General features: G+C 43.3%; 1 protein-coding gene across 2 annotated transcripts in view; it reads left to right on the plus strand.

Annotated features, from left to right (window-relative positions):
* Nucleotides 1-12295, plus strand: part of IPO8 (importin 8) — a 672931-nt gene that overhangs the window by 237690 nt on the left and 422946 nt on the right. For both annotated transcript variants that reach the window (XM_086952791.1, XM_086952792.1), the window contains one exon: nucleotides 11751-11827. In XM_086952791.1, the coding sequence (XP_086808917.1) occupies nucleotides 11751-11827 (77 nt within the window). The remainder of the gene's footprint in view (nucleotides 1-11750; nucleotides 11828-12295) is intronic.

Raw genomic sequence — 12295 nt, forward strand, 5'->3', positions numbered from 1 at the left:
CTTATAAAATTATTTGGGAATCCAAAACCCGCCAGTGCTTTCCACAAACATGACCAATCGACTTGATCAAATGCCTTAGCGGCATCAACCGCTACCAGGGTCAGAGGGAGGTTTCTATCGATAGCGACATCGTTGCAGCAATGACTTGAAATGTTAGCTCATTAAGTTGTCTGCCGGGGATAAAACCCCTCTGATCACAATGGATAATGGTTTTTACTACTCTACCCAATCTCGCCGCCAACACCCCTGTGAATACCTTATAATCTGAATTTAATAAGGAAATCGGTCTATAGGACTCAATTTTCGATGGGTCTTTGTTTGGCTTCAATATTAAAGTAGGTATAAAAAGAAGAGAGGGGCTCTAAATAACCCAAAGGGAAATGGAGCACCAATATACTGAAAAGTAAAACAAAGAGTTTTCCCTATGGGAGATATTATTTCCTGCTCCTAAATCAGGACTCAAACTGACAAACACCAATCACACCATTCATTTAGTGGAGCGGGAGAACACTTACCAGAAAGAACCCACCTAATCAAATTTAAAAAATATATATACGATTTATTGTAAATAATAATACAAAGACAACAATGAATCATCAATTAAAAAACATGAAATATACAGATAAAATACACAAATAAAACCACCTAATGTGGGTGTGGAGAATTTAATCAAATAAGACACTAGTATCTGTCTTTTCTATATCATTTCGGGCCAACATTTGTCAACAATAGGGGGAATAATATTCCTTTAGACCAAATTGATTGTTGATAACGCCGAATATGACTTGGCAATTGGCGTCGACGCGTTTCGGAAGCTTAAAATGATAAGGGCTTCCTTCCTCAGGACAGTGTTCTATATGTATTCTCCACAGGTCAGTATCAAGCCGTAATGGTTATATTTCCAATGGGAATCTACCGAATGCGTAGTATTCCTCTGATGATTGCCTATAATGATCTCAGGCTTCCACAATCCTATCTCGATGTGTAAAGAAGCACCTTTGTTGCAACTCGAGTCTGTTTAAAAGCTTGTTCAATGATGAGCTTTTAACGTTCCTTGCGTATTTCACAAAGGGGCATGCTTAATTCGATAACTCCCATTCACTCGTGGTGCTTTATTATGCGATGGTTTTGGAACAACTTTCCGAAATGGGGTTTCTTTTACGCAGCCGGGTAGTATCATACACATGGCTATTGTGGGCACACGGCTGTCTTTCCCGGGGCTGCTTGGCGTGGCGTCTCAGCGATCACCGCTTCGTTTCGTTTTGTATAATGGTATGTCCATACCATTATACGAAACGAAGCGGTGATCGCTGAGACGCCACGCCAAGCAGCCCCGGGAAAGACAGCCGTGTGCCCACAATAGCCACGTGTATGATACTACCCGGCTGCGTAAAAGAAACCCCATTTCGGAAAGTTGTTCCAAAACCATCGCATAATAAAGCACCACGAGTGAATGGGAGTTATCGAATTAAGCATGCCCCTTTGTGAAATACGCAAGGAACGTTAAAAGCTCATCATTGAACAAGCTTTTAAACAGACTCGAGTTGCAACAAAGGTGCTTCTTTACACATCGAGATAGGATTGTGGAAGCCTGAGACCATTATAGGCAATCATCAGAGGAATACTACGCATTCGGTAGATTCCCATTGGAAATATAACCATTAAGGCTTGAAACTGACCTGTGGAGAATACATATAGAACACTGTCCTGAGGAAGGAAGCCCTTATCATTTTAAGCTTCCGAAACGCGTCGACGCCAATTGCCAAGTCATATTCGGCGTTATCAACAATCAATTTGGTCTAAAGGAATATTATTCCCCCTATTGTTGACAAATGTTGGCCCGAAATGATATAGAAAAGACAGATACTAGTGTCTTATTTGATTAAATTCTCCACACCCACATTAGGTGGTTTTATTTGTGTATTTTATCTGTATATTTCATGTTTTTTAATTGATGATTCATTGTTGTCTTTGTATTATTATTTACAATAAATCGTATATATATTTTTTAAATTTGATTAGGTGGGTTCTTTCTGGTAAGTGTTCTCCCGCTCCACTAAATGAATGGTGTGATTGGTGTTTGTCAGTTTGAGTCCTGATTTAGGAGCAGGAAATAATATCTCCCATAGGGAAAACTCTTTGTTTTACTTTTACTTTTCAATATTAAAGTAACAGTGGCCTCTGACCATGAATTTGGGGCCTGCGCCCTATACTGGAGAATTTCATTAAACAATAACGTTAAAACAGATATTATCTGATCTAGAACTATCTTGTACAGCTCCACAGGAAGCCCACCTGGACCAGCGGCTTTCCCTTTGGCCATTTTCATAATCTGAGTTCTCACCTCGCATTCTCGGATGTCGGAGGTAAGAGAAGTTTTGTCGTCTTCCGACAGGTTCGGGAGCTGTACTTTTCTTGACCAGCTTTCTACATTTTGTGTGGAGTGACTGGTGTTAACTTTATATAAATTTTGCATAAAAGATTTGGCCTCTTCCCTGATTAGATCGTCATCATAGGTAATTTCACCTGAACCAGAGAGAGATAAACTATTAATCTGATTTCTGGTTTTATCTGCTCGGGTTTTCCATGCAAGAAGGGGACCGCATTTCTCTCCATATGAAAATTTTTGGAGCTTACTGGTATCCCACCTATCTTTTAAGACCTTGTCTAGACCTGCTTGATACTGTGCCCGTAGACCGTCCAACTCTCTTTGTAAGCGGAGTTTAGTATCTGACTGGTCTGCTGAAGCCCTCTGAAGTTCCTGTTCTTTCAATTTAAGCCTCAGGAGTCGCTCTTCCTTCTTTTCTCTAATCTCATTGTTTCTTCTTATCATCATGGTACTCAAAGAGCCTCTGATAAAGGCTTTGAATGTCTCCCAAATCACCTGTTGACTCGTTTAGCCATTATTATGCCTAAAGAACTCTTCTGTTTGTGCCACTAAGTCTAATCTCACCCCCTCTTGAAGTAGCAAGGCTCTATCTAGCATCCACCTCCTCTGCTGTTCCTTCTGTTTAAGGTGGATTACGAGCTCAACTGTTGGGTGATCAGACAATATAGCCGGGATGTATGATATATGTTCTACCGTCGAGAAGAGCGATTGATCTAAAAGAAAAAAGTCGATTCTAGAATGTGTCCATACCTTCGACTATAAAAGGAATAATCTTTTTTCGCACCATTTTTAGCCCTCCAGATATCTATAAGGTTGAGATCTTTCATGATGTTCTTAAGCTCCATTTGGGATCTTGGGGGGGAGGGGGAGGGGGGGGGGGTTAATCTAACCCTAGATGTGTGGTCCAGTTTTTCATCAAAAATCAGATTGAAATCGCCACCTAATATGACAGGTCCAATGTTCTCAGCCAGGCTAGCATTTAGCTTCATAAGAGACCCCGGGGCGTCTTGATTGGGCCCGTAGTAGACTGCACACGTAAAGGGAGTATGACCTAATGTTAATGAGGCCACCAGCCATCTCCCGGAATGATTCCCATTTCACCGACTTGGTCCGTCTTCTACCTTGTACACTTGAAGGTATACACGCATGCGCAGGAATACTTGTCATACTTCCGCATCCTTCTGATGGCGTTCCATGGCGTTTTCGATTTTTGACGTTTCATCACGCTTTATATTCCTGGTAAGCATTTATCACTGTTGTCACCCCTCTAATTTGTAATATTTCCTTTGGTGATATTTTCACGTTGGGCATTATCTTTTTGTCATTACTTCGCGTCCTTTGGGTTACACGACCCTTGGTCTCGTTTTCATATTCCATCTCGGATACCACCTCGATCGATTCTTTTCACTTGTTCCTAAGTCATTCCCACGTAATGTACACCGGGTGAGCTTTCTATTTTTCACCATTCAGCGTTCACGTTTTGAAAATTCTGTCGAGCTTTCAACTCTGCACTTTAAACTCACACTTTCACTTCATACTTGATCCGCTTTATCTTTTGACTTTAGTCTTCCATTTTTCTACTCTATCTTAAACACTCGGCTCCTGGCTTATCAACTCTTTTTCCTACTTTTCCAGAGAAATACTTTAACCCCCTGATGAAGAGCATCCCGCTCGAAATGCATTGGGGACATGGATTATTGTTAACCATTATGACGTCATGAATCTTTTCTTCGAATATTTGGAAACCATTGTGTAAAATATTCTCAAACCTTATTTCTTCAACACGGATACCTTTTGAATTGAAGAATTATTTTCATAATGTTACAAAGTGATTAAAAACATTCAAATAACTTTGGATACATTTGCTTTCTTTAGCACATAGGAGTGCTCAGGTTATCCACCTTGCGCCTGTAAGGTCCTTTACGCTGTCTCAGATTTTACCAGCCTTATCCCAGCATTTGATCTAATCACTATTGCCACCCATCTTGTACTACCACTCAGGTCTGAACAGAGGATATTTTGAACCCACCCACGTTTCCCAAACGCTAACTTATATTCTACCATCTCTAAATGGGTCTCCTCGAGAAGGCAAACATGAGCTCCAGAATTATATAGATATTCATTAACCCTCTGTATCTTTCTCTTATCCCTCAAACCATTTACATTCCAACTAATGATTTTTATCTTACAGGTCGTATTGGCCATGTCTACCTTTCCTTGAGTAAATCACTGCTCAGCCCCCATTCAAAAGCTCCATGTTTCTTCATGAATATATGAGGATTTTTTTTCCCTTTTTACCCCTACCACCCAACTAACTGCCCACCTCCCACGAGGACCCCTCCCCCCCCATACCTGCTTTGGCGATCTTGTCGTCTGTTGGGGCCTTAAAGTCTGATCGGGATCTCTCCTTTTTTATAAAGTAAAGTAGGCAACTAAATGTGGTCTCAGCTATTCCCCCCCCACTCTTTCCCCTTTATGATCTTTATCTATTTTGTGGAGAAAGAAAAACAGATTCTCAACGTCAGTTCTGCAGTCTTACAATAGATCTCCTCTAGCAAAATTAGAGATAATCATTAGAAGAGGATTATGGAGAGGCAAACAACGCTCTACTGAGAGCTCTCTCTCATTAGAGTGAGAAACGAGTCAACTTCTTGAGGTGATAAGAAATGATGTGTTTTGTTCCTCCAAACTACTTTTAAGAATGCCGGAAATTTCATCTGGACCTGTGCGCCCATACTTCTCAGATCCGGCATCCTGCTCCCTAGCTCCCACTGCCTCTCTGCCTTGGCTTTCCCCACATCAGAACGAATAAGATATTTAGCTGAATCCATTCGAAGTGAGGTGTCTGACAATGCTCTTCCCAAAATTAGCTCTTTAATTGTGTAGGTGTGAAAATACACCAAGATCTTCCTAGGGGTCTTCCTCTCAGTGTGCAATCTAAAAGGGTCGCTGTGTGCTCTCTGAATTTCAGATTCGAGATCAATGTCAGGTCTATCTTTTAAGACTTCCTCTCTAAGGAGTTTACAGATCAGTGCCTTAACGTCCCCATTTTCTACCCCCTCAGGAATCTTTAGAAATTTCAAATTATTTCTTCTGGACTGAATTTCTAGTCTCTCGATGTCCATCTGGAGAGTTCTATTCTGGGCCTTAAGGGTCTCTAAGCCCTTCTCGTGTCGCTGTGTAGCTCCGGAGAGCAAAGGTACTTCCTCTTCCAGTATGGTAGTGCGTTTATAGACATCATCAAGTTTAGCCTCTAGATTGGAACATTTTTCGTGGATGCTTTTTTGGTTTGCTTCCGAGATTTCTAATTTAGATAGAAGATCCTCTCTCAGGTTATGTAAAAATACCTCCACCTGCGAGAGGTTTCCATCTGAGCCATCTAACACTCTCTCCTGGCAGCTACCACCACTATTCTCAGCTGCTTCAGCATCCACAGAAGCGGACAATCCATGCGCTGTTGGTAGAGGGTTTTGATGAATTAATATCTCCTTTTCAGGCAGTGTTTGGTCCTCTACTTCTGGGCCACTTGTTAAAACAGTGTATCTGTTTTTCACGGGCACTGTAGCAGATACTGATACCGATTGGGGTGCTGTATCCAGAGTTATAAGTTGTTTAACAGGAGCAGAGGTAGAGGTAGAGGAGAGGGAGGGAGACTTATTCCCCTTAAGGTCGGCCATCTTCTCCATGATTTTAAAATATGATTTTAATGAGGGAGTGGGTTTTGGTTGAGATAGACAAGTTTTTGGCAATCCCCGTTTTTTTGGTTCCCCTACTCTTAGATTTTTTTTCCCTTTTCTCTTTCCTTCGCCCCCTAGGAGTGAGAGCAACAATCTCTGGACCTACCGGATTATTCAAAAGAAGTCTGTTTTTTTGTAGAACGAGATTGGACCGTAGTTGATATCTGTTCCTAGCAGATGATAATGTGGGTGCCCCTTTATCACTTTCAGGGTCTGACGCCTCAATTACTTTAGGGCAAACTGATTGCGATGAGCTTGGGGCTGATTGAGTGGCTAAGTCCATTCCCCTGCGCTGCAACGGTTGGGCGGGGGCAAGGACAGTGTCAACCCCAAGTAATTTATGATGACAGCCTCCTAAATATTTATCGCTTACCAATACTACGATATCAAACGTATACACAGCGTTTCCTGCAACCTGTGTAATGCAGCCCCTCTCTCCCCTGACTGACCGTAAAGAGTTGCAGTTATACCTGGAAGGTGCGCGGAGACTAATCCTAGCAAGCGCCGACCTCGTCCTCCGCCATAGACTTGCCCGACATCCTCGTTGACACAACGGCTCCTTTCCAACAAGAACTCTATTCACCGCCTCGACCTCCAGAGACTCCGGGACAAACGCCACTCCCATTGGGAGAAAGCAACACACCCACAGGGTCCTAACACCAGGCACACTCGGTCGCAGTAGCAGTAGGTAAAAGGTAAAAAACGGGGAAAAGCATTAAGAAGAAGCCGCTAAAGCCATAGAGAAAGTTTCACGCATCCGCTCACCAATTAGTTGCAGTCATTGCACCGCGCTGAGATGGGGGAATCCACGAACAGACCTGAGCTCCCCGCAGCCGGTGTCAGCCTGCCGCCATGTTCCTCCCGTGCTTTATTTTCAGTCTCCTTAGTCTCCTAAGGTGCTTGACATGCCTTATGATGGCCAACTTCTGTTTGGAGCACACATTGATGAGGCGCTTCAAGGTATTAAAAAAGATACCGATACAGCGAAGGCACTGGGTACCCTCCAGTTTAAAAATTCTCCCTTTTGGGGCTCTAGAGGAAAAGGCCAATCTGCAAGAGGAGATTTTCAAGGTTACCGGTCCTCTTACAGCTCAAATCAGCAGTACAAACCTCAATATCAACAAAGACAACAACAACAGTCGTCTTACACAAAGTCTTCCTTTCGTGGTAAAGGGGGAAAAAAGGACACAGTCAGAAGACAATGACATCTCTCTGCCACGGGTCTCCACTTCTTCTCTTCCATGCAAAGTTGGAGGAAGAATTTCATCTTTCCTGCAAAATTGGAGAAAGATTAACACGGATTGATGGGTCATCCAACTAGTTCAAGTCGGGCACTCTCTGGAGTTCATAGAAATTCCGCCTCAAACTCCTCCTCGCCCAATGCTCCACAAAAATTTACATCTACTGCAATTGGAACTCTCACTAATGCTCCAGAAAGGTGCTTTAGAAAGAGTCCCTCGTGGTCAGAGAGGCAAGGGGTTCTACTCCTGATTCTTCTTAATCCGGAAGAAAGAGAAAAAATGGAGACCTATATTGGACTTAAGAGACCTAAACAAGTATCTCAAAAAACAGTCATTCCGTATGGTGTCCATTCAGGAGGTGCTACAACTCCTCAATGCGAACGACTTCATGGTTTCTCTAGACCTTCAAGACGCTTATTTTCACATACCTATCCACAGAAATCACAAGCAACACCTCAGGTTCGCTGTGGCAGACAAACACTACCAGTTTCAGGTGTTGCCCTTCGGCCTGATGTCGGCACCACGCATTTTCACAAAATGCCTGTCTCCCAGTAGCAGCGTACCTCCGGCAACAACATCACCAGGTCTTCCCATACTTGGACGACTGGCTCGTCAAGGCACCTTCTCTTGCAGGCGTGACCAAGTCCTCCAACGCCTGTCTTCAACTTTTCAACGACTTGGGCCTCACTCCCAATCTAGACAAATCCGTCCTTCAGCCTTCCCAGCGTCTCACTTTCCTAGGCGCTGTACTCGATACGGCACAGAAGAAAGCATTTCCTTCGCAGAAGCGTCAATCCAAGCTGGCATCCTTGGCGGCCCGTGTACAAACCAAAAAATCCCTCACGGTGCGCCTTTACAAGTCCCGGTGCAAGATGTCTTCTTGCATCCTGTTAGTTCCAGACTGCCAGCTTCATATGCTCCCTCTTCAGGAAGCGCTATCCGCTCAATGGATCCAGTGTACAGCATCGTTCGAAGATGTAATCCGAGTGACTCCTCCCATGGTGAAAGCTCTACAGTGGTGGATTCACCCACAGATCCTTATGCGGGGTATGCCTTTCCTGCTTCCAGTTTCGCCGCATATAATAACAACAGATGCGTCCCTGGAAGGTTGGGGTGCGTTCCTCCAAGAACTCAGAATCAACAGACAGTGGTCCCCCGCCGAGCGACAACTGCACATAAACCTTCTCAAATTACGAGCAGTGTACCTGGCGCTTCGAGCGTTTATGCCTAGGATCAGAAATTCCCCAGTGCTTGTGAGAACAGACAACACCACCACAATGCACTATATAAACAAACAAGGGGGGACCCGTTCTCTGACGTTGTCTCACGAATCTCAGAAAATCTGGAACTGGCTGCTTCTTTCCCAACATTTCCCTTCGGGCGGAATACGTCCCTGGAATGGACAATGTCCTTGCAGACTCACTGAGCAGACAGCGCTCTGTGTGCCATGAGTGGGAGCTGGTCCAGCAACTTCTCAGTCACATCTTCTCCCGATGGGGCAGACCTCACCTGGATCTGTTTGCAACCAGACACAACGCCAAATGCCAACATTACGCAAGCTGACGTCCCCAGAAGGGGTCTCTAGGGAATGCATTTTCAATCGCATGGTTCAACGTCCTTGCTTGCGCATTTCCTCCATTTCCCCTGATTCCCAGGGTCATCCGGAAGCTGAAGGCGGAACATTGTACCCATACCTTGATAGCTCCAGCTTGGCCGCGCCAGCACTGGTTTACGGAGCTTCATCTCCTATCACTGGAACCGCCGATCCCATTGCATCCGTACCCCAATCTCCTCACAATGGACCACGGACAAGTCCAGCATCCGGATCCAGCATCTCTCAAATTATCGGCTTAGCTCCTGAGTTCAGAGAATTCCAGAACTTAGACAATCCCGCCAGATTGCAGAGCTGTTCTAGCCCGGACTCGGGCCGACAGTACCAACTAAACGTATTCCCTGAAATGGAAAAGGTTCTGCATGTGGTGTAGATCAAAGAAAATACATCCCTTTTCTTCGTCACCTGCACAGATTTTGCCTTACCTTCTACACTTGGCAAACTCAGGTCTTGCTCATGCTTCACAAAAAGTTCAACTGGTGCTTCCCTCTGGTCTAGTAGACTCATAAAACAATTTCTTAAAGGCTTGTTCAGGACATTCCCTCCAGTGAAGACTTTACCGCCTACCTGGCAGCTAAACATTGTGCTTGCTCAATTGATGAAACATCCCTTTGAGCCAATACACAAAGCTGATATCAAATATCTTTCCTGGAAAACGGCTCTTATACTGGCGCTTACTTCAGCGAGACGTGTAAGCGAACTCCAAGCCTTCTCAGTTCATGACCCTTTCCTCCAATTCAGGCAGGAGAGATTGATTCTAAGGACTAATCCCAAATTCATTCCCATCTGACTTTCACCTTAATGAGCCTATAGTCCTGCGGTCTTTCTTCCTGAATCCACATTCCGCAGCAGAGAGGTCTCTCCATTCTCTTGATCTCAAACGCTGTCTTAAATTCTACATCCACAGAACACAGACATTTTGAAAATCTAACCAACTCTTCATTGCTTTTAGCAGACCTAGGAAAGGACTTTCATTGACTATGCAGAGCATTTCACGTTGGATCTCAGCAGCTATTGCTTTCTGTCATCAGCAAGCAGGACATCCTCGGCATTCTAAGGTTCGCGCTCATTGCACTAGAGCAGTCTCAACCTCCATGGCGCTCTTTGCGGGAGTGCCAATTATTGACATCTGCAGAGCGGAGACATGGAAGACGCCGCATACGTTCACCAGGCACTACTGCTTGGATACTGAACTTATGAAAGATGCAGCAGTGGGGCAAGCTGTGCTCCGTCATCTATTTCACTAGAGGTGAGCCTTCTCTTTAATCCCACCTTCCTACTGTCTATTTGCACATTTCTCTCTCTCTCATATTGCATTTTGGTACCTTTTGCATTTCACAATTGATATGGTATTATCTAGTGAGATTTGTTGTTGTACAATTCGAAATGTGCTTGTTATTGCTCGCTACTCTGATTCAGGCATGTGAATCTATGAAAGATACCCATAATACTGGATAAGGAATGCGTTACTTACCTGTAACTGCCGTTATCCAGTATTGGTATCTTTCATAGATTCACATGCAACCCACCCACCTCCCCTGGAAGAGCTCACCTTAGTTCTCTCAGTGATATACTACTTAGCACTGTGCTTACGAAAATCTGAGGGACTAGAGCTCCTTCCAGGAAGGTTCTAGAGGGTGGTGATAGCTGATTAACTCTTGGCCAAAGTTTGGTCCTTTTCACAAAAGGACATGGATATGTTACTAATCAGAGGCCTCTTGCCCATTACTAAATGTATATGTCTATGTGACATTACTTTATTTATGTACCAGAGACTCCCACCCCGACGACGGGGAATGATTCAGGCATGTGAATCTATGAAAGATACCAATACTGGATAACTGCAGTTACAGGTAAGTAACGCATTCCTTCTGTCTTATTTTAGACCGGATAGTCTAGTAGTAGTAGTAGCGCCAAGACGCGGCGGCATTCAAGCGCTTTATAAGTATTTCAGTCAGTCAGTCAGTCATAGTCTATTCAGGGATTTTTAGCAAGATTATTTCGCAGACCATCCTCCGGGAATAGTTTTGCTATGGTATCTAATTCAAAGGTAAGAAATCTGTGACTAGATTTCTCTATCAGATGAATATGTTAATTACCTTTGGAAACACCTTAGCTGGTAAAGAAAGGATCTATCTGCAGATTCTTTACTGACCTGCCCATCCTCCCCGTTCTTTGAACTGGTTTCTGTTTTTACCTAAAAGAACCCTATTTTGGTATTAGAGTGCCTTTCAGGAGAATTTCGTACTTGTTTGACACAAGATGTCTCTTTTTGGGTACACTGTTTCCATAGGCAGTTTCTATAGTGGCTCTGCGTTTTTGGCGTCGAAAATATTCACAGAAGAAACTGACGTCAGCTCGTCACGGAAGGGCTTATATGGACTCCGTCAACGTCCCATCCAATGGACAATGTCGCTACAGAATTGCATGACACCCTCTATCGACACACAGAGGTACTGCTGTAAAATAAAATTATCTCCAGATCCAGCCTGGCACCAGGGGAGAATTTAAAGGTAAGGAATCTGCGGCTAGATCCTGTCTCTACCAGATGAGGCATTACAGAAGGTAAATAACTTATTCAATTAGTAGCTCTAAGCTAAGATGCAGCTAAAATTTTCACTAGAGTTTCTCAGTGATAAAATGCTCTTTAGTGATCTCAGGTGAAAATCTGTTAGTGACTCCATATTGCGTTCCATCCATATCTAGCAGTGTTTACTCTATTGTAATCATCAGCTTTGATATCATCATAATTTGTGCTTTACCATTTGTAGATGTGTTTGAAGATTACGTATCTCCTGCAACTGCAGCCCAAAATCTTCTCTACACTGCAGCAAAGAAAAGAAAAGAGGTAATTTTGTTATATACTTTTTATTATTAATGGCATTCTTGCCTATATATGGCAGCCCCCTTTTAGTTTTACATTTTGATTCATGAGACCTTCACTACCTTGCTATGTAGCGATTTGTCACCATCAACATGCATATAACAGAAGTATAACATACCTTTATAATAGGCACCCAGCTTTTACTTACTGCTCAAAGCTGTCCATCTACTCCCTAATTTCCTTGTTGTAAATGCTTTAACATGCGGGATTGAAGTGTATAATCAACCTCAATATTCTGGGGAACAAAGTCTGACAAACCTCAATAGAGGAGTTTCAAGTTCCATGACTTTGTTAGGTCCCTCTTTTTGTAAGATATTCCACTTTGTAGCTCATTTTATTAAATGTCTTCCAAAACATGCAGATGTGAACAAGGAAATTAAATAGGATATGATCATTTCGGACAGTATAAGTATATCAAAGGACTGTACAGAT

The sequence above is a fragment of the Lissotriton vulgaris genome, chromosome 1_2, assembly GCF_964263255.1.
Source record: "Lissotriton vulgaris chromosome 1_2, aLisVul1.2, whole genome shotgun sequence".
NCBI classification, from domain to species: Eukaryota; Metazoa; Chordata; class Amphibia; order Caudata; family Salamandridae; genus Lissotriton; species Lissotriton vulgaris.